This window comes from Paroedura picta, chromosome 18 (assembly GCF_049243985.1).
Source record: "Paroedura picta isolate Pp20150507F chromosome 18, Ppicta_v3.0, whole genome shotgun sequence".
NCBI classification, from domain to species: domain Eukaryota; kingdom Metazoa; phylum Chordata; class Lepidosauria; order Squamata; family Gekkonidae; genus Paroedura; species Paroedura picta.
Genome location: NC_135386.1, coordinates 2,142,207 through 2,164,821, shown reverse-complemented (window position 1 = coordinate 2,164,821; position 22,615 = coordinate 2,142,207). Strand labels below are relative to the sequence as shown.

At 54.6% G+C, this 22,615-nt stretch overlaps 1 protein-coding gene across 8 annotated transcripts in view; it reads right to left on the bottom strand.

Annotated features, from left to right (window-relative positions):
• The window catches only part of THSD4 (thrombospondin type 1 domain containing 4), a 301,669-nt gene that overhangs the window by 210,878 nt on the left and 68,176 nt on the right, over nt 1-22,615 (bottom strand). Inside the window, exon 1 of one of the 8 annotated variants that reach the window (XM_077318335.1) lies at nt 3,755-3,961. The exons of the other annotated variants lie outside the window; for them this stretch is intronic. Coding sequence (XP_077174450.1) covers nt 3,755-3,820 — 66 coding nt within the window. The 5' untranslated portion in view covers nt 3,821-3,961. Of the gene's footprint in view, nt 1-3,754; nt 3,962-22,615 lie in introns of those variants that run through there. 8 annotated transcript variants of the gene reach the window in all.

Here is a 22,615-nt window from a genome sequence, read left to right as displayed (position 1 = left end):
GCAAGTTTTTCAGCGCAGGGTACAGATGTTTCTTTTCACCCAATGCCTTTGGCTCGTTTTGTTCCCACTTCCCGATTGGTGGGCAGTCCAGCCTCAGATCTTCCGGCATCCATCTCCCTGGCCCCTTGACTGGTCAAACTATTCTGGTGCCCCTTGGAATGTTCTCACCCTAGCGTTCTCTGTCTTTTGATATGACGGATTAGAGGAGAGTTTTATGGATACCGTGCATGTCCAGGAAGACAAGTCAATCTGAAGCTGAAACGACTAAGATAAGAACATCAGGAGAGCCCTGATGGGTCAGACCAGTGATGGTCCTTCGAGTTCAGCCTCCCGTCTCACACAGGGGCCAACCAGTTCCTCCGGAGGGTCAGTAATGCACCCCTCCTCGCCACTAATCAACTAGCCAGAGAGGGGAAGGAAACATACCCTGAAAAAGGAGATTGCCTCGCATGCACAATGTGTCTACATCACTGCCCATGTGGCCCAGAGGCATGGTCATCACAGCTAGGACACTGAGTTGACTCTCTGGTATTTGATCATTGTCTTCATTTGGCAGAATATCCTCTTACCCTATCTTGTACTACCTTACCTTACAAGGAGGGGCCGTGGCACAGGGGCAGAGCCTCTGCTTGGCAGGCAGGAGGTCCCCGGTTCAATCCCCGGCATCTCCAGTTAAAGGACCAGGCAGGAGGGGATGGGGAAGGCCTTGATCTGGGACCCTGGCTCAGGGGCAGAGCCTCTGCTTGGCAGGCAGGAGGTTCCAGGTTCAATCCCCGGCATCTCCAGTTAAAGGACCAGGCAGGAGGGGATGGGAAAGGCCTTGATCTGGGACCCTGGCTCAGGGGCAGAGCCTCTGCTTGGCAGGCAGAAGGTCCCAGGTTCAATCCCCGGCATCTCCAGTTAAAGGACCAGGCAGGAGGGGATGGGGAAGGCCTTGATCTGGGACCCTGGCTCAGGGGCAGAGCCTCTGCTTGGCAGGCAGAAGGTCCCCGGTTCAATCCCCGGCATCTCCAGTTAAAGGACCAGGCAGGAGGGGATGGGGAAGGCCTTGATCTGGGACCCTGGCTCAGGGGCAGAGCCTCTGCTTGGCAGGCAGGAGGTTCCAGGTTCAATCCCCGGCATCTCCAGTTAAAGGACCAGGCAGGAGGGGATGGGAAAGGCCTTGATCTGGGACCCTGGCTCAGGGGCAGAGCCTCTGCTTGGCAGGCAGAAGGTCCCAGGTTCAATCCCCGGCATCTCCAGTTAAAGGACCAGGCAGGAGGGGATGGGGAAGGCCTTGATCTGGGACCCTGGCTCAGGGGCAGAGCCTCTGCTTGGCAGGCAGAAGGTCCCCGGTTCAATCCCCAGCATCTCCAGTTTAAAAGGACCAGGTGGTGGGTGATGGGGAAGGGCTCTCTCTGTCTGAAAACCTGGGGAGCCACTTTGCTGACCTGGATGGGCCGAGGGCCTGATTCAGTAGAAAGGCCGCTCAATGGGGTGTCCCATTCGCCCTTCAGTTCCAACAATTCAGCCATGCGCGGCCAGATCGGAGCGAAGGGGCACGGGCTCGGTCGTCAATAGCAACCAGAAGGTAGCCCCTCTTGCATCCCCCCTCCAACCCCCCCTCCTCCAGGCTATTTTGTACCAATGGAATGTAAAAAAGAGAGACAGAAAAGTAAAACCCACCTCAGCCACGGGGAGGGGGGTCCTTTGCAGCGGAGGAGACCCCCCCCCCCCAAAAAAAGGTCCCGTTTTGGCTCAACCCTAATCAAAGTCAGCATTTGAAGAATAAGCATCTGTAATTTGAGCAAAGCAGAAGGGGTCTGGGGAGGGGGTTGTTTGGGGTCTGTTCCCCCACCCACTCCCATTCCAACAAGCAAGCGGAGTGTGCGGGGGTTTCTTCTCCTCTTTCCCCACCCCTCCCCTGTATGTTTTCATGCGCTCATCTGGCTGAAAAACTCCACTTGACAGTTTGCGACAACTGGATTACAGCCCCCCGTCTCCCCCCCCCACACACAAACAAAACATCCCCCGTCCACGCCCCACCTCCTCCGGCACCCGATTCTCAGGTATGCAGGGCCAGGGCTCGGTTTGGCTGGCTGAGGCGCATAATTGGCAGGCCGCTGGGCCTCAGCTCTGGATTGGAGCAGGAGCCGTCTCCTCCAGACCACATGTTCGCACAGCGGTGCAAAATACTTTCCATATGAGCTGCCCACGGCCGGGGCAAGACAAGTCCATCCATCATTCCCTTTTGCCCTGGAACCACCGGCACAGAAAGTGAGTGAAAGGGGCAGCCGGGGGGCAGTGACCCCTTTCCCCGCGCTGTGTGCTTTCCTCGCATTGCGGACTTGGCCTTTCCCTAACAAAACGGCCTCGGTTTTAAGTTAATCGCGGCAGCCGGGGTGTTTCCCCTCCCAAGCCAGAAGCTTTGGAAACGTGTGTTTATTTTGGAAGCAGGCTCACCGCCTCTCTGGAAAATGCACACGCAGCAGCAAAGGGGGCCGGGAAGCGGAAGTTCTCCTCGGCCGTGGGCTCGGCGGCTGCAGGGACCCGGAATCGCCCCAGCAGCCGCAGAACCCGCTGGCCGGGAGTCCCACCAGGCGGCTGGAAGCCACGGCCGAGCACGGGCCGAAAGAGGCCGCTCCAGAACAGAGGCTCCGACCTTCCGCCCACTGCGGTCCACAGCCGCTATTTCGCGTCCCGGAATACGCATCACGACGGGCGGGGACAGGAGGGCCAACATGCTTGCGACAGTCACTGGCAGCTTCCAGACTCACGCCCTGGATCCGTTCCCGTCTGTCCAACCAAACTAGGACGGAGTGCTCTGCGGATGGGAACAGGATGGTGCCGAAAGCACACAGGAGTCCGTGTGCAATTGGAGCCCCTTGGATTTCGGGGGAAGAGCTCTGGAGGGGCTACATGGCTTGCCTCAAAGCCGGCGGTCCCGTAACAGCACCCCTCGGAAGGGCCACAAAATCCTTTCTCCCCAACGCCCCTGCAATGACGTGAGCGGCGTCCTTGACAACCCTCTCCACAGGCCACCCAAACGGTGTTTTACCCCTGCTGGGCCAAAGAATACCAGTGCTTCATCACCCACGTGGGAGATCCCCAGTCACAACGTTGCTTTCTTCCCGACGTGTGAATCGGCACCCGGCCTTGTGCAAAGCGACCTAGGGGAGCTGTCCCAAAGTACACGTGTGTTCAAACCTGCCGGACGCAGCGTACACTCAAAACAGACCTGAAAACCCCACGCACAAAATGTCGGCAGAAAGCACCGCTGGGAACCTCTTGGGCTGTAGCAGGTAAACTAACAGCTGGGGGAGGCGCTTCGTCCCTTTCCTTTGCACCCAAGGGCCTTTGGCTTGCGCCACTCCCCAAAACAACCTTGCTTTGCACAGTGACCTGTTGTCTTGGACAGGTAAAAGAGAGCGGGGGGTCCGCCCTGAGAGGAAGGGGCCCCAAAGTTGTTCGCAGGAGAGAGCCGGAGTCTAGCAACACCTTGAAGACCCACAAAAAATCGTGAAAGTTCCTCCCCTGCCACAAACTTTGTTGATCTTGAAGGTGTCCCTGGACTCTTACGACCGGTAGACTCACACAACAACCCATCTTAATCTAAATTCTGAAAAAGTGACTCAGGAGAGCTCCTCTCCTGCCCCCAAAATGTTGCTTTTCTCAAAGGTATTCCTGGACTCTGGCTCTCTTCTGCCGCTGCTGACAGACAGACGGACGTGGTGACCCGCCCGGATCTACCGCGAGTTCTCCACGCTCCACTCACCTCTTTCCCAGGTCTCGCTGCCACCTGGAACCCGAGCCACGAGAGCACCAGGTACACGGCAAACATCACGACCCCCACCTGAGAACTGCCCCTCGAGGTGGAATCTTCCTGGCCAAGGGCTAACAGCTAGCAGATGGAGGGGAAAGGAGAGGCTGGAAGGGCTGTCTCGGCGTATCGCAATCCGGAGGGAGGGAGGGAGGGAGGGAGTCTCTGCACAGCACGAAGCTCTCTCCGTCTAGCTCCCCGAGCGCACCGCCGGCCGCTTCCGTGCTTCGCCGGCTGGGCTCTGAAGACAACTGGGTAAACTGATCTTTTCATGTAATGACTTTTCCCCGCTGGGGGCTGGGGCTCAAGGCAGCGGGGGTGGGTGGGGGGGAGGCTGAACGCGTGTGCAGTTAAGTATTAAGCGAAGAAGGGGAGGGACAAGCAGAAACGGGCAACGGCAAATCTGGCATCTGCTCTGCTTTATGAAACTTGGGGGGGGGAACAGAAGGTTCGGGGTTTTTCGCTGCACTAGAAGTCTGGCCTTATTAAACTGGGCAGGCGTGATTGGAGGTGGCAGAGGGGAAAGGTGCCTCTGGTCAATTAAACCGCCTATTGGAAAGCTGCAGCTTCTGGGCTGGAGGGGGGGGAATCTGCAGGGGGGTGTTCAAATGGGACTCTGCCAAAAGCAAGACAGAGATCCTGACTGCCTGTGGATGAGGAGAAATGCAGGACGGTCCTGCAGGAAAACCAGTTGGGTGTCCTGGTGAAGAGTGGCAGCCTGTAATCTGGAGAGCCGAGTTTGATTCCCCGCTCCTCTTCCGCTTGCAGCTGATTTATGGTGACCCTATGAATTAATGACCTCCCAAATGCCCTGGCTTGGTGGCACGTCTCACCAGACCTCGGAAGTCAACGAGGGTTGGTGTTCATGGATTACAGAGAGGAGGTCGGGGCTCAGCGACAGAGCCTTGGCCAAACATGCAGAAACATCCCAAGTTCAATCCCCAGCACCTCCAGTTAAAATGATCAGGCCTCTAAATGGATCCGTTTCCAGGGTCGGATCTTGGTCTCCCAAATACAGAAGGGAGTATCAGAAAGGGCAGGGGTGGCTACGAGGGAGGAAGGGAGGACCTATGACCCACTGGCTTCACAACCCCCTTGTACGTCCCGAACCGTGAACCTAGACCAGCGGTGGCCAAACTGTGACTCTCCAGTTGTCCATGGACTACAATTCCCATGAGCCCCTGGCAACACTGGCTCATGGGAACTGTAGTACGTGGACATCTGGCGAGCCACAGTTTAGCCACCGGTGGTCTAGACGATCCAACCTTGCAGGGCTGAGCCACCCTGACACTGCCCTTGATCACTTCCTTCCCAGTCTTTTTCATGGAGCCCAGAATCGTCGCCCTCTGCTGTTTTCGGGGAGGCGGGAGGCGCCGGGGAGAGGCGTGGAAGAGACCCTTTCCTTGTCACCTGCCCCAGACTTGAGTTTGGACGGCTTATTTGGCCTGGCAGCTCTCCAACCCTTCCTGTCCCGATGACAGATTCCTGGTCTCCATCCCAGATTTCCTCCCCCCCCCCAAAAAAAATCCTCTCCCCCCCCTCCCCTTTCCTGACAGCCACGATGTAGCACGTGAAGAACAAAAGCCCGTTCATAAGGCCCGGTGGCTTTGCCCAGCTCTCCAATTTGTCTGCAAGCGAGGCACGACCTTGCTTTTCATGTGATTGGAGGGTGCACCCATCTCACGGGGACCAATGCTGGCTGCAAGCAGGCTGTTTACAAGGCTGGCCCCTGGAGGGGCCGTGGCTCAGTGGTGGAGCCTCTGCTTGGCATGTGTGACATCCCCGGTTCAATCCCTGCCATCTCCCGCCAAAAGGACCAGGCCGGAGGGGATGGGAAAGGCCTTGATCTGGGACTCTGATCTTGTTGGAACTCAGAGCTAAACAGGGTTGGTACTCTGTTGGGAGACCACCAAGGCAGGCTCTGCAGAGGAAGGCAATGGCCGCCTCTGCTTCCCACCTGGCTTGAACACCCCTTGAAAGTGTTGGCCTAGATCTAACATGGCCCCTCTTACCTTCTTATGTCTGGGGCAGTGATGACCTCCCGATGGGTTCTGGACCTCCTGATGGGTTTTGGCCACTGTGTGACACAGAGTGTTGGACTGGATGAGTCATCGGCCTGATCCAACAGGGCTTCTCTGATGTTCTTATAGAATCACAGAATCGCAGAGTTGGAAGGGGCCATACAGGCCATCTAGTCCAACCCCCTGCTCAACACAGGATCAGCCCAAAGCATCCTAAAGCAACCTGCCCTTATGTCTGGGGCAGGGATGCTCTGTCTTCTTGGTGCTTGGGGGGCCATGGTGGGAAGGCTTCTGGAGTTCTGGCCCCACTGGGGGACCTCCTGATGGCCCCTGGGTTTTGGCCACTACATGACACAGCGTATTGGACTGGATGGGCCCTTGGCCCGATCCAACATGGTTTCTCTCATGTTTCTTACGTTCAGTCAGTCTGGGGGAAACAGGCATCTAGAGTGACCCCAGGCGAAATTGTTTCTACCCAACCGCCCCTGCTTTCTCCCGCACCCCCAACAACAACACAGAGAGTATGAAACCACTTCATCCGTACCAGAGACGGGCGGGAGAAAACCGAGCCAAATCTCCAGATACATTCTGCGATCTGTTTATTGGAGAAACACCAGCTCCCAGAGTCCCTCTAATTGTAAACGTGGCTGACTGAAGGGCCTTGCAGCTCAGAGGGAACCGAACCTCTTGGCCAAAGGCTCGAGACTTAATTGAAACCAAGATCAAAACACCCGGGATTAAACTTTGCACAGCTGGTGGAGGGGGGGAGACCAAACTACCTTCATCCTGAAAGGAAACGTGAAAAAGGGAAACTAACAACAAAGGACATTCCTGAGGCCTTCTCCGCCTGGCCAGAGATCTCAGTCCGAGGAGAAGTAATCCTGTCCGTAGATTGCTTAGGCTGGGACACGCCCGGTGCCCTTTGCCATCTATACCAGGGATAGTCAACCTGTGGTCCTCCAGATGTCCATGGACTACAGTTCCCATGAGCCCCTGCCAGCAAATGCCGCTTATATGCCGCTTTTCTCTACCCGAAGGAGTCTCAAAGGGGCTTACCGTTGCCTTCCCTTTCCTCTCCCCACAACAGACGCAACAGGTAGGTGAGGCTGAGAGAGCTCTGACAGGACTGCTTGGTCAGAACAGCACCATCAGGACTGTGATGAGCCCAAAGCCACCACGTGGGGGAACCAAACCCGGCCAGCCAGATTAGAAGCCACCACCGTCTCGTGGAAACCTCCCGCAAACGGAGCACGAACGTTTTCAGACTTCCTCGCCGAGGAACGGATCTGTGTGAGACCCCTCCAATAACCTGGATAACTTTTTTACCCAGTCGCATGGAAAGTTTTAAATTTACGGCCCCTGCGAGTGCCCCGAAAGCGGAACTGCCTGTTAAATTGGACACTTCCCCCCCTTCTCCCCCCCCCCCGTCCCCGGGCCAGGTCGGCCACCCACATTGCTTTTGAAAGGGTCCGAAAAGGCGGATTTTACACTGATGCTTTCGCCATCTGCTCCACGTCTGTCCCGGATCAATAAGAACACGCAACCCGACTCCGCTTCACCTGGACATGGTGGCGTTTCCGTCCGCCGAGACCAAATACGTAATTCCGTGTCCCGGGCGGTGACAGGGGAAGATCGATTTTCCCACCTTTCTCTGAAGACAGGCGTGACAAATGAGACCGGCTAAAGTCATGGTGAGGAGGGACGTAAAAACACGCACCTTATTAGCCCACGCTCGCTCACTCTGTCAAAGGGCCTCTGCTCAAGGACCTAAATGCCCAGTGCAATGCCTATCCCAGCCAAAAATACCAGCCCTTCAGCGTCTCTGCCCATACATCTGCTGACAGGAACTCAGCCTGAGACACGCCGAGCACCCTCTCATGGTGAGATTCTACTCATTTCCTACTAGTTCGGCCTCCCCGAAGGATTCCTGCAGCAACCTCCCTGCCTCCATGCCAAATCGCGGCCCCATCGGAAGGGGGTCGCTTTTAATTGCCTAAAACAATATTTAGGAGCTGTCTCCGTCTGCCTTTCCCTGGGTCAATATTAGCTTTATCTCAGGAGCCCGACTCCCAGCAAATGCACAATGTTGCTCTAATGCTGTTCTCCTATCGATAGGCTCAATGTTATTGTCTCCTTCAAAACAGCAAGTCACGTCTGACCCGGTTCCGACCCACAGATACCCCAGGGTCTCTTCGGGACTGCAGCTCATCAGAAGAGCTTTTGCTTGGTAGGCAGAAGGTCCCAGGTTCAATCCCCGGCATCTCCAGTTAAAGGACCAGGCAGGAGGGGATGGGGAAGGCCTTGATCTGGGACCCTGGCTCAGGGGCAGAGCCTCTGCTTGGCAGGCAGGAGGTCCCAGGTTCAATCCCCGGCATCTCCAGTTAAAGGACCAGGCAGGAGGGGATGGGGAAGGCCTTGATCAGGGGCCGGGCCTCCGCTTGGCTTCATCTCTGTCCAACTGGGCCAGAATGTTGGCCACAGCCCGGGAGAGCAGTGTATGACTTATGCTGAACCCAGAGCATCTATTTGCATATTTGCCATTCTCTCTACCTTCTCACAGATCTTTTCAGGAATTGGCATAAGAAAAGAGATCCAAGGGATAAATCTCTGTCTGGGATGCATTACCCTCACAAAGACTCTGTTTATCTTCACATATCAGATAGTTCCCGGCCAAGAAGATGTCCTCCGGGGTCTTTGACTGAGCTCCTTTGGCCTTGGAGTAGCTGGAAAGGGATGGGGCTTTCTGACATCAGAGCCGGGCAAGTCCAAGACCCACCGCTGAAAATCTGGCAAACTAGGAAAATGTCATGGAGGTTTCCATTAAACTTTTCAAGGCGAATGGGCTTGTTCTAATGCCCCACTGGGGTTTCCCCTCCCGTCCCCTTCCTCTGGGCGATGTTCCACATGAATGGGGAGGGGTCTCCGCTTCCACGTTCCTGGAAGAGGGACCGCCAATTAGGAAGAAGAGTAAGGTTCCCATGCCCATCACAGTTGCATAGGTGAGAGGGAATCTGGACCAACCAATTCCTCGTTCTACTGAAGGTAAAAGAGGACTTAACGGGAGAGGAGGGGCTGTGGCTCAATGGAACAGTCTCTGCTTGGCAGGCAGAAGGTCCCAGGTTCAATCCCCGGCACCTCCAACTCAAAGCACCCACCGCCGAAATTCTGGCAAGCTCAGGAGGTGAGGGGAAAGACCTTGATCTGAGACCCTGGTGAGACGCCTTCGGTTCGAGGAGGCAATTTCATAATTTCTTCTCCGGGGGTTCTCATCTCTGCCACCTGGAGGGAAGTTATCACCCCAGGAAGTCCCCAACTAACCCCACCCCCCCCCAAGTCTGGCCACCCTATCAAAGAGGCATGTTTCAAGATGGGCTGGCAACATCGACTAGCGGGTCAGCACCACAGCGCCTCCCCCTGAGCGACAAACCACTATCTTATTGACAGAGGAGCTCTTTCCAAGCAGCCGCTGGCCTTGTCGGCAGTCGGAGCCTTACGATCAATCAGGACGTCGACAATACTCCCGTCTCCGATCTTACATTCCTCCGGGAAGCTGTTCTGAGATGTCAGAGATGGTTTCCAGATGTCCACAGTAAGGCTCTTGCCACGGCCTTGGTTTCTCACGGAGGCCTGCAGTGTACTCGCTCCCTTCTCCTGAATGGTGGGCCAGTTTTAGCATCTTCCTACCACCGGGGGGTTACCCAGGCGTCTCGCAACGATAAAGGGACAAGCTGAGAAATGTCTACGCCGCAAGGAAACCGGCCCACTTTTCATCGATTTCCGTGATTTCTACTAGAGTCTAGAGCAGGGGTAGTCAAACTGCGGCCCTCCAGATGTCCATGGACTACAATTCCCAGGAGCCCCTGCCAGCAGTCCATGGACATCTGGAGGGCCGCAGTTTGACTACCCCTGGTCTGCAACCTTGGAAACTCGTAGAGCGAGGCGTCTCTCAGCCCTGCCACTCCAACTTGAAAATCTCCATTCCGGAGCTGGGAAGAGAGGACAGAGGAAGGCAAAGAGCCCCCTCCGACCCTGTCTTTCCAAAAACATTTGGCAGGCAGCAGCAGAAGTGTTGGTAGGTGCCGAGGCACCCATGGACTTTGTGTTGGGGACCCCAGTGCTGCAACCTCCCGGACTCTAAGGCCCCTTCGTTGACCTCTCTCCACTTCCCAAACCCTGCTCTCCTTGGGACACTTCCCCCGAGTTTCCACGGATTTCCCAAGCTCCAGTTGACAAGCACACAGTGTGTGCAGGAGGAGTTAAACCGATGTGCCGGTAGGCCCTGAGTGCGCCGCAAAGCCAGGGGAAGCTTGGCACACGACCACGTCTGATTCACGAATCGCTGTAAGCCTCCATGATTGCATTTCTGGTAAACGGTTACCGTCAGGTTACCGTCAGGAAATCCACAGCCTAAAGGTGGCTCCGGCAACCCCGGCGGAATGGAGTGTGAGCATTCCCAAAATGCTAACTGCGTCATCGTCGTCCGAATAATTAACACCTCCTGCCCCCGTTCTTGTTTTGGTCTGACTGATTAGGGAGGGAAACTTAATTAGACACAGGGGCTCCTTCCCAAGGAAGAAACGGTAAGTCCGGATCGTCGCTTGTTTTTGTGCTGGGAAACATTTACGGCCTTTTGAGACGGTCTAATTTAAGAGAGAGAAAGAGGATGACCGCAGCTCTTTCAAAGACCCCCTTAATTACCCCGGGCATTGAACGAGAGAAATATTTGCTCTGCTCCCGGAGCAGCGCAACGCCCATTAGATCACACCCAATTAAAATGCTAAATTTTGATTAGCTCACGGCCGTCTCGGGCTGCCAATAACGTTCCCGCTGGTTTAAGACATCCGTTAAAAAATATCAGGGGGGCGGGGGAGGGATAGCATGCATTTTTGCGCTCCAGCTGGGCTTCCAGGGAAAGCAATAACCGAAAAACGCCAGGTCTGAATCCATTTAGGGCTCGATTTCCGATTACACTCCCCTCCCCTACGCCCGCCCCTTCCTCACTGGCCCGCTTCCTCTGAGGCACTGACATTTTAATTAAACCACAGCCCTGCGCTATAAAACTGTTGCCAGGAGTCGAACTCTGGCAAAAAATGCCGTATTTCATAAGCCGCGGTGCAGCCACAAGGCAGAAGACCAGGGTTGGAGGAAAGAGCTGGAGGGCGGGGGAAGGGGAGGGAGGCAAAAATTAAAAGGATCTGAACGCCAGGCAATTAAAATAGTCAACGAAAGATTCTAGCAGTGGCTCAGAATTATGCCTGAACGCACAATCATTGACTGCTGGGTGTTACGACAGGTTAGCTGCTAAACAGATCGAGCGAGATTCAAGCGGGACACGAATTCTCCTTGATATTTGCAGCACAGGCCTCTTGGGAACGCAGAACAGAAGCCTGTGCTAAGCGGGAGTCCTTCGTATTTGGAAGGAAGTAATTTGGCATAGGCTGGCTTTGGCCATCTCCGCCAGGATTAGATCGCACATCCAATGAAGTTTCAGGTTAGGAGCGAATGTGGAAACCCGTTCTTATACTGCCAGGGTAACGTTCATTGCCATTTTGGGGTCAGGCAGGAATTTCCCCCCAGGGGAAGATGTAAATTTAGCATAGAAGGATAGGAACTTCCCGATCATTTTCCAATGATCTCTTCCAACATCCTGATTGGCTGAACAATAGACTTCTCATTCATTCATTCATTCATTCATTCATTCATTCATTCATTCATTTACTTGTTTGTTCATTAGAGCACACTTCCTTCCTGCTTGCCTCCAGAACAGTAGTTGAACAGAAGGATGATTGCAGCTAGCTAGCTAGAAAATTCCGTCTCTCTATCGCTCTCTTTTTAAATACACAGTCACTTCTCCTCACAAATAACTGTTGTATTTAGTTAGCAGCCTCATGCTCCACCCTCTCTGCTCATTCAAACTCTGCCAACAAAAAAACAACTTTCCAGTGTATACTGAGTCGGAAAAGCTACCGCTGCAACGTGGGTAGATTTTGTCTTCTTCCAAAGAACTGATCACCGGTGGAATTTATTGTCCACACAGCCTTAAAATGCAAGCCCAAAATGGCTGTTTCCCAGGTGCCCGGGACTCACTCGCCCACCCGCCCCAAACTAAAGACAGGATGGGAATAGACTGTAAAAAAGAAGAAAGAGAAGGAGGAGGAGGAGGAGGAGGAGGAGGAGGAGGAGGAGGAGGAGGAGGAGAAGGAGAAGGAGAAGGAGAAGGAGAAGGAGAAGGAGAAGAAGAAGGAGAAGAAGAAGAAGAAGAAGAAGAAGAAGAAGAAGAAGAAGAAGAAGAAGAAGAAGACAACGACGACAAGTTAGCAGTGATGCAATTCATTCCCGGAGAAGCCCACAGTGGCCTGGTTCTCATCTTCATTCATCAAGAAACGTGCCGCCAAATGATTTCATCACCAACGCAAAGCTACTCCTGTTTCAGCGGTTTGGAAGACACGGTGCACATCTGAGCGTTCTTCCAAAATAGAAATGCGGCAGAAGCCGTGCGAGGGGGCGGGGGACACCCCACTCTTCCCCAAAGCTCCCGACTGTGGCTTCCTTTCACTGCGAATCCTTAGCTCCTGGGGAATCAGGTACCTGCACGGAAGCGTCTTCACACTGGTCATTTCTGGGGCATTTCAGCTACCCCCAGCGTGGTAGGCAAGCTCGTAACAGCTCGGAAAGACAGGACGTTTCCCATAGAGTCAGCTGAGAAACCATTTTCTGCCGTATTCCACTTAGAGGCAAGGCACAGGGATTGTAAGCCCTCGCACAACAAAGTTAACAAAAATCCCCTAACTCAAGACCGGGCCTGCCCACCAGGTTGTGCCCCTTTCACACTGTCCTATTCCGCTTCTTATTCCTCTTAGACCATGACTGACCCCAAAACCAACTTCCAAGGGGACCCATTTTGAAAACGGCCCCGGACCGTCAATCGGCAGGAAAAAAACAGCGCTTTCCCCACACATCTGGAAGGGCCTCATTGGGGTCTTTCTTTCCCCAAGAAGATGGCAGCATTTTCCTGAGATGGCCGAATTCAGTCCCAGTCCAAAAATTCCTTGGGGTGAATAGTCGGTGTGTTTTCCTTTAGGCGTGATGTTTTTTTAATGGGAGCTACTGCAGAGGCTCAACCCTCTCCCCCCCCCCCAGCTCATAGAGAACAGGAGCAAAGAAGAGCAACCCCCCCCCCCAAAAAAAACACACACACATCTTAGTTCAGCAACTTTCCCTGCGTTGAGAAATCCAAAATGTCATGGTGTGTTTATCCAGAGGGAAACGGGCACCCCTCCCATTATAATTAAAGCCTCGGATCGAAAGAAAAACACCCGTGAAAAATGAAGTCATCTTGTGCAAAAAAAAAAAAAGAGAGAGAGAAAGAACAGGGAGGTATAAGATTCCCGCATTGCCCCCTCCTTTAATACCCTTAGCAGACCACCCAGAGCATTGGAGATAATAGAAAGACAGAGCTAGATGGGCCCTCCCAGGGTCATCTAGTCTAACCCCAGCACAATGAGGTAAATCCAAAACTACCTTCTCCCCCCCTCACTCCCACAGTGACTCCTGTTCTTGCCAAGAGGAAGGCAAAGTGCATCCTGTCCCCTCTCAGCCTCCTCTTCTCCAGGCTGAACAGTCCTTCAGCCTTTCCTCGTAGGGCTTGTCTCTCCCCAAAGGAGTCTCAAAGCGGCTTCTAATCGCCTTCCCTTTCCTCTCCCCACAACACACACCCTGTGAGGTGTGGGGAGGTGAAGTTGAGAGAGCCCCGAGAGAACTGCTCTGTGAGAAAAGCTCTATCAGGACTGTGACTAAGCCAAGGTCTGCATGTGGAGGAGCAGGGGATCACACCTGTCTTGCCAGGTTAGAAGCCGGCGTTCTTAATCACAAAACCAAGATGGATGCGCACAGGACTCCGGGTGCGGCCTGAGCAACGTGGTCTGCAGAGCAAGCCTCCCAGCGCACCTGCTTCAGAGCGATGCACCCAAAAAAGCCCTTCCCTCTCTCCCTGCATGCCACACAACCGTGCAGGAAGGTTCCCACACGCCACGAAGAACAGCCATCTTCTCCAGGCCTCCCTACGACGCGCCCTTCCCAATGAAGGGGAAAAAAAATCAAATTATCTCCTCATTAAGGACCCCTTTGAATAAGAGCCCCCCCGGCCCCCCTTCGCCATCCTGGGTAAAGAAAGAGGCCCCTCTGAGAACTCCGGCTCCAGCCCTCGATTTCTCAAGGCCGGATTTTCTCCCCTTTTCTTTCCCAGAGTAGGAACTCCTTGACCCCTTTCCCGGCACCAGCAAAGGGACGTTCAAGCTGGTGGGTGCTGCAGCCCACTCTCTTCTCGGCTTCTCCTGTGAAAGGAGCACTCTTCGCCGGAGACCCGTCTCAATGCAGTCCCGCCGCCACCGTCCAAAACCGCCGGAGAACGCGGCTAATCTCCACGTCATTCAACCGTGTTTGTTTTCCCACATGGGCTGACAAAGGCGCACGGCGCTCTTCGAGCCCCCCGGAGCCCCCCGAACTTTGCCAACTGCCCGGCCGGCTCCGGGTCCCTCCGCCGACGCTATTGTGTCTCCGCACTTTGCATTCACGTCGAGTGTGCGGCCGGTTGTATCCTCAAACACGGCAGGAGAGGCGAGGATTTCGGACATCCAGCGAGGGGTCCCCCCCCGTGCAAATAGTTCCTTTTTAAAGCTGCGACAAAATCCCCGGACCGGTGCCAAATGCCCAGTTCCTCACGTGAAACGTCTTATAAAGACAGTTCTGTTCTCACAGAGCAGTTCGAATCATACTTGGAAGGGACCTCCTGGGTCATCTAGCCCAACCCCCTACACTATGCAGGACACTCACATCCCAATCGCTCATTCACTGTCACCTGCCACCCCCTTGAGCCTTCACAAAATCAGCCTCTCTGTCAGATGGCTCTCCAGCCTCTGTTTAAATATTTCCAAAGATGGAGAACCCACCACCTCCCGAGGAAGCCTGTTCCCCTGAGAAGCCGCTCTAACTGTCAGGAACTTCTTCCGGAGGTTTAGATGGAATTTCTTTTGAATTAATTTCATCTCATTGGTTCTGGTCCGTCCCTCCGGGGCAAGAGAGAACAATTCTGCTCCATCCTCTATATGGCAGCTTTTTAAAGATGGTTATCCGATCCCCTCTCAGTCGTCTCCTCTCCAGGCTAAACAGACCAAGCTCCCCCAACCTTTCTTCCTACGTCTTGGTCTCCAAACCCCTCGCCCTCTTCGTTGCCCTCCTCCGGACACGCTCCAGTTTGTCTAGTTCTCTCCGAGCTCCCTCAGCAATTGCCACATTGGACGGTCTGTAGAAAGAAGTCCGCAGGAATTGTGAAACGTACTGATGTGTCCATCGTCAAACCATCCGTTTGCCTCTCCAGATGTCCACGGACTGCATTTCCCATGAGCACCTGCTGGCAGGGGCTCCTGGGAATTGTAGTCCATGGACATCTGGAGGGCCACAGCTTGGCCACCTCTGGCCTAAAGCATTCCTTTGGAGAGCAGACACAGGATTTGTGTCGGGTCCCTCCAGACACGCAACTTGCATGGATCTCTCCGCAGCACGAGGAAAGGAAGCTTTGGAGCTCACGATTTTGTTTCTGCACGGAAGGCTTGGGATGTTAATTTATGGAAACGTCGGCCTCCCAACGGCACACTCCGTGAGCTCCCCGCCCGCCTTGAAGAACTGCCGGTGGGTGATATTGGCTGAGCAGCTCTACCGGAATGATTAAGCGGCGGGTTTTATTCGAGGCCGAAGTCATCAGAAGCAGAGGCCAAAAACAATAAAGTTCAGATCGGCACTCTGTTTTCCTAGAAAAGGCTACTTTCAACTCCTTGTAGGCCTCAAACGAAATCATCTTGGCCCAAGGATGGAACCGAAGGGGAAGAGAGGAGCCCCTTGCTCCGTGGAAAGGGATCGAGGTGGGGTGCTGTGTGAGCCTGTCTGTAGCAGGGGGAAAGAGACCTGCAGCAACGGGAAAATTACCAAAATTTGTGGAAGGGGAGGAGCTTTCAGGAGTCACTCCACTCTCTGAGACAGAAGGACAGAAGGGCACTGCATGCGAGCCGTATCTGAAGAAGTGAGGAGTGATTCATGGTTGCTCATACTTTCTCCCAAACTTGCTTAATCTCTCGGGCGCTCCTGGACGCTTGCCCTTTTCTTTCCGTCCCAAACCTGAATCGGGGTCGTTTGAGATTTTAGACAAACCCTTCTCCCCACTTACAACGGCCGTTCTGTGTTTTCTTTAAAACTCCCTAGTTTGGAGATGGGGAGAAGAGATGGAGGGGCAGGAAGGGATGAGGGGACAGGTCAAAAATAGATATTTGGGTGGCCAGGTGATGGCTAGAAGATGGATGGGCAGGCGGATAGATGGACAGACAGGCCGGTTTGAACCCCAAGCCACTGACCAGGAGGGTGGGATACAAAGCAATCAAAACATTATTATTATAAACAATAAAATAGACAGACAGGCGGACAGCTATTTGGATGGATTCAATGCAAATGTTCAACCTTTGGGTCACTGTGGCAGGGGAAAGTTTAAAGAACCCCAACTGTAACCCCAATATTCTGAGTCTCATTTGAGACCCGCAGCCTCATATTACAGGCTGCAAGAGAACAGATTGCTTCCAGTATTCAGTTCCTCTGAATTTTATTTTTTTTTTAATACTTTTTTTACGAAACTGGCTTTGCTTCCAGGTTTGGGTTGGTTGAGATCCAACTGCAGGGTATACTTTTTTAAAAAACACACAAGAAAGAGAAGGGAAGGCAAAGTTTGCAGACAAATGCTACACTGAGAGATGGTTCAGGCCCTGGCTAAAGCCTTCGGAAGGCGATTTGGACTCGGGAGTGAAACTTCCAGTCCCTCCGCACAATCCCCAATCTAAATGTGTGTGTCCCCAGGCTTTGTGAACTCTCACGCATCGGGCCCAGTTTGTTCGCTCCGAACGGCCGAAGTCGATGCCAGGCCGGGCTGCAAAGAGAGCCCGGGATAGACGGTGCGAAAAAGATCACTCTCGACTTTGAACTCGGCACAAGCATCTATACCTTAGGATGGAGCAGAGAGGCCTGAGCACACAGCAATGGCTGCTACCCATTGAGCAGAACAAACTATGCAAACAGGAAAAGCACACGGGTGTGGTGGGGCTACAGGGGGCCACTGGAAACCTGACTGTGGGTTTTAAAATACGTTTCCTTAGGAGCGGCCACAGTGTGTGGGCCATGGCCCGACTGAATGCAAACGACAGCGGCCATTTTGGGGCCCGCTGCACTCCCCACGGAGGCCCTTTTGTGGCTGGACCTGCCAGCACCGTTTCCGAATTCCATAGGTGGCCGAAGGCTCCAAAAGGCCAGGACCCCTTTGGACCGTGACTCAGTGGTCCGGCGACACATTTATGGGCAGAGCATCACGGGGTCAGCCTCTGGCCTCTCAGGGGCTTCAAACCCTTGGACAGCAGGATTCGGACAAGAGCCAGCCTGGTGAGTGGTCCGTCCAGTGCAGGAGTAGTCAAACTGCGGCCCTCCAGATGTCCATGGACTACAATTCCCATGAGCCCCTGCCAGCGAATGCTGGCAGGGGCTCATGGGAATTGTGGTCCATGGACATCTGGAGGGCCGCAGTTTGACTACCCCTGGTCTAGTGGTTAAGAGCGCTGGGGTCTGATTCAGCACAAAGTAGCACCATGTGCCTGCTCATGCGCCAGCTCTGTCCAACTCCTCTTAATGGCTGAGCCGCAGCATCCTACCCAGCTGGACCTAACTAGGAATCTTTCTCCCAGTTTACTGCAACCCCCCCCCCCCCGAGTAGATTTCCAGCCGGAGCTGGAACGCTTCAAGGAGCGTCGCATGGCCACGGCGGTGTTATGACGGGTGGTGGGCAGAGAACAATTTCCCACCTGTCTCCCCGATGCCCCTTTCTGGATCACAGCCTTGCGAAGGTAGCCAAGCGGCAAGACCCCGTTATTCTCCCCCGAGGTCTGGAACCCAAAGCCCCCATCCGTCGCCGCCTTCGCCCCGAAGATTAGCAAGTCTGCCAAACGAGATGTTAAATCCTCCCAACAGAATAAACACCCACCTGGAGTGAATGGGCTAATTTACATGCTGCAAAAAGAAAAGCAAACCCCCCACACCTTCCCCCCTCCCACCGCCCGTTTATGTATTTATTTGCCCTGGCGCGCGGCCACCCGCTCTGTCTTCCGCGAGCCACGGCCCTGCCGCGAGACACCCAGACGTCCTCTTGGCCTCCGAAGAGACGCGGAACAAAATCCCTTTCTTCTGGCCCAGGCAAGTCTCACGGCCTTCCGGGGCGGCTTTGGTGTAGAGGCGCCTGTTTTGAGTTTGGGACTTTGGGGAGGGGGGGGGATGACTTCATTTTGTAAGGTTCGCAACAGCCACTCTTGAAATCGGAATTGGGACAAAGTTCAGAGTCCCGGGCGACAATCATGGGGTCCCTGCGACATTGTATGAATGCACCAAGACGGCCCCCCTTCCCTGCTGAATGCCGGCTGGACCCCTCTTCCATGAATCTGTGTAATTCCCCCTTTTCCTGTGGCCATCTTTCTATCCTCTGGCAGCTAATTCCACATTTCATAGAATCACAGAATCATAGAGTTGGAAGGGCCCATAGAGGCCATCTAGTCCAACCCCCTGCTCAACGCAGGATCAGCCCAGAGCATCCTAAAGCATCCAAGAAAAGTGTGTATCCAGCCTTTGCTTGAAGACTGCCGGTGAGGGGGAGCTCACCACCTCCTTAGGCAGCCTATTTCCACCACTCTGTGTCAAGGCAGCATTCCCTTGTGTCTGTCCTGATTTTTATTTTATTATTAGACTTTTCTACCGCCCGCCCCCCTAAAAAATATAGACCGCTTTGAGGTCACCGATTCACAGGGACGGACCCGCGTCGGAAGCGACTTGGCGGAACTCCGCACGGCCGCAGCGGTTTCCCGCCGTCTTCCCCCTTTCCCCTTTCCCAGGATTTCAAGGCCCGTCTGAATTAAGCACACGGCCCAAATTGCACCTCAGGGAGTGCTCGTATAGCCAGCCGGGGAGCAATAAATCCCAGACGGCGGAGGAATTGTGCTTCCAAACGTCTCTTTGGTTCCCCATAAAACATGGCCCTCAGTTTGGGCCACCCCACAAATGACAGTCAAGGTTTGGAGAGGTCCGCTGACGTAGGTGAGGAAATTGGCTGGGAAGGCAGGAGGGAAATGAAAGCGGAGCCTGTCCGGTTATTAATATGGGTCTCCGAGACGCAATTCGGGCTTCTTTCAGAAGTGAGCCTGAGACGGCCCGTCTGCCGCTAATGCAACTTTTAAACGCTTGTTAATGCGGTTAATGAGCCGTGTAATGTGGAATCACGTCCATTTGTTCCTTGAACGATAACCCCAGAAATGGGGCCATTAAATGAGAATGAAGGCCGTCTTCTTTTTTTTAAATCCTAGGGAAACAAAGGAGCTGCAGTCGGGCAGACCGGTTGTTTAAACGGGACAAATGACCAGGCCCTGGATGCGACTGTGGGGCGGCCTGCCAAACTACTTCCCATCTGTCCCAGGAACGTGAGCCTCGTGCTTTCCAGGGAGATGTGACCGAGCGCTCTGGACTCTCCCCGGCTGCGATGCGAGTAGATTGAAAACTGGGGTGCTGGTATTTCGAGAGATTAGAAGCCGCTGCTCTTAACTCTCTCAGCCAGGGCTTTGTGAATGGATGGGAGGCCGCTGATTTGTAATATATTTTAAAATTGTATTGAGCATTTATTGAGCGCCATGACCATATATGTCACCCCTTCCCAAAATGGCCAGGGTTGATCCTGGAGGGGGTGGGCGAAGGGGATGGGCCCCAGGTGGGCGTGTCCACAGCTATGCCCCCCCCACCACCACCATATTCTGCATAATCGCGCCACTTCTGGGGTTTTCTGAAGCCCGAATAATGTTTCTCCGTGGCAACTAAGTTAAGCAAGGACGATCTGTCCGCTGCACCCTGTTGGCTCTGCAAGGGCCGCCAGGGGTTGGGCGTCAGCACTGGTTTCTGTACTCCAGCTGCAGGCCTCCAGGGGCACCCGGCCAGCCACTGTGGGAACGGATTAAACAAGCCGCCCGGCTGATCCGGGAGGGCTCTCCAAGGGCTCGGGTGAGACTGTGCAGAGAGAGCGGCTCTGTAATCAAGACCAGCCGCCCGCGAGCCTTGGAAGGAGAGCCCTGGCCAAACGCCTCCGGGGCTTGGACTGGAGATGAGCTGGTCTGCCACGCCGCTGAAGCCAAGAGAGCCCAGCCTCACCCCTCCCCACCCCGTGAAGAAACGCGATGCGTCCCAAAACGCGGGTGAGAATTTCGGCTGCTAAGAACACCGGGCCTTCGGGCCTGCCCGGCAGCAGAAACGCCAGCCGCTGGGAGACGTCGCAGCCGACGGACCCCAGACTGAATCTGCGCCGTAGGGAAGTTTTAGCGGTTTTCCAAAATTAAGGCAGAGGTTCTAATTAAACATGCTGAGGAGTGCTAAAAAGCAATATTGGCAGAAGCCTTCATAAGAATATGAGATCTGACCAGTGTGACCAACCCTGGAGGGCAGAGAGGCCGAGGCCTTCCTAAGAACATCAGGAGAGCCCTGCTGGGTCAGACCAGGGGTCCATCCAGTCCAGCCTCCTGCCTCATACAGGGGCCAACCAGTCCCTCTGCAGGGCCAGCCACAGGACAGAGAAGCCAAGGTCCTCAGAAGAGCCCTGCTGGGTCACACCAGGGAGAAGATCCTCAGAAGAGCCCTGCTGGGTCACACCAGGGGTCCATCTAGTCCAGCCTCCTCTCTCACCCAGGGGCCAGCCAGTTCACAACAAGGCCAGGAGGCTGAGACCATCCCCTGATGTTGCCGCTTGGCCCTGGGATTCAGAGTCTGACTGCAACTAAATGTGAAGGTTACGGATATAAGGAGAGCCCTGCTAGAACTGAGTATCGGTCCCTCTAGTCCGGCCTGACCAGCCAGGGCCACACAGCCTGGAATACCCGCAACATGGCCGTGAAAGCCTGTGACCATTCCACCCTGTCCTTTCTCCTTAACCGTGGACCGTCTTTCTTCGTACGCAGGCTCCCTCCCTCCCTCCCTCCTTCCCCCAAAATCTTGTGCCAAAAGCTTGCTTGTCTAGACTCTGGTGTGAGCAGCCGGGACCCTGCCTCACACACGCTGCGAAGGGAGCGGAGATGATTTTATTTCACTGCAAAGCTGCATATGTTCCCCATTTCTCGTCTGGCACCCAAAGCCAAACGCGGGACGCACGGCCGGGAAGCCAAGCTTCACATACGGTATCTATTTGAGGAGACGGGCGGCCCGTGGAAACGGGGCTCGCAGCAACACGACCAAAATCAAACGCTCCACTAGACCGTTTCCCCCACCCCCCCCTACCCCGCCTTCTGTCCCCCGTTGGCTCGGTTTCCGACTCGGCGGGTGTGTGCGGACAAGAGCCTTCCCCGTCGAAAGAAATAACTTCGAGGAAGCCCACGGCACCTCTGCCGGAGTCCAGCTGGAACGGAGAGGCCGCCTTTACGCTGAGGAAGTGGGGAGCCGGTTCCAACTTGGCTCCGCTCGCCCTGCGGAGATTTACCGAAGGTCTCGAGCAGATGCGGATGATGGGCGAGGGGATCCAAACGGGACACGTCTTGGAAGGCCGCGGGGTGAGGGAGAGAGAGCAGGAGAAGTCTCGTTGCTTGGAAAGTGGGAAATTTGGGCACCACCAGCTACTCACGGTGGTCAAGCAGGGAAAATGTTCTGGGGCCTTGAGACAGGATGGGGGATAAGATGAACCCTCCTTGTCTGACCCAGCAGGGCTCTTCTGAGGGTCTTAAGAAGGCCTTGGTCTCTCTGCCCTGTTGTTGCCCCTCCAGAGGATCTGGCTGGCCCCTGGGTGAGATGGGAGGCTGGACTGGATCCTGCAGGACTCTTTGGGTCTGATCCTGCGGGGCCCTTCTGATGTTCTTAGGAAGACCTCAGCCTTTGTGGGTTGACTCCAGAAAGGAATCTCCGGGCTCAGTTTGTAAGACCCGAGCAAGGCTGTTAATAATTGGACATTCTAGAGGTCACGAATTCACAGGGTCACCAAAAGTCTGACCCTATATTCTTACACAAAACCCTCTATGGGTCACAAAATCCACGTCTAACCCTCCTCCGGGCTCTACCTACCTATCCTAGAGTTGGAAAGGGCCACCCAGGCCACCTAGTCCCACCCCCTGCTCAGAGCAGGATCAGCCTACAGCATCCAGGAGAAGGATCTGTCCTGCCACTGCTTGTAGACTCCCCACAAGAGCCAGCGTGCCAGATGCAAGCACATGTGACAAGTCGACACACAGCTCTGGGAACTTTACAATTCCCCTTCCCGGAGCTGTCTTCTTGACGGCCTCCTCCGCTGACCCCCCTCATTTCAAAAACTATTGGCAGGACACCCGTCCTGTCGCTCCAGGACTCCTGGCCACCCGGCGGTTTGTTTCCGAGAGAAAGTGTTTGCGATTTCAACCCGCTGCGCTGGTTCCTAGCTCGCCTCTGGCCCCGTCACAAGGAAAACGTTCGGAGGAGCCGAGGGTTTTGGCAGGAGAAGTCTTAAACAAAAGGCAGGACAATGGGGAGGATTTGTTCCGCTGTTCGTGCCCTCGCTTTCTGCCGTTCTGCTCCAGCAGTCGGGTCCAGAAGAGACATGCATGTTCTTTCGAAAGACAGAAATTGTTATCCGCGCGTATCCTGTCGGAGCCAAATGAACCGTGTCCCTCCTGCGGGGCGGGAGCAGTTTTTAGACAATGCATTTGAAGGGGCTGTTTTTAGGCTGAGC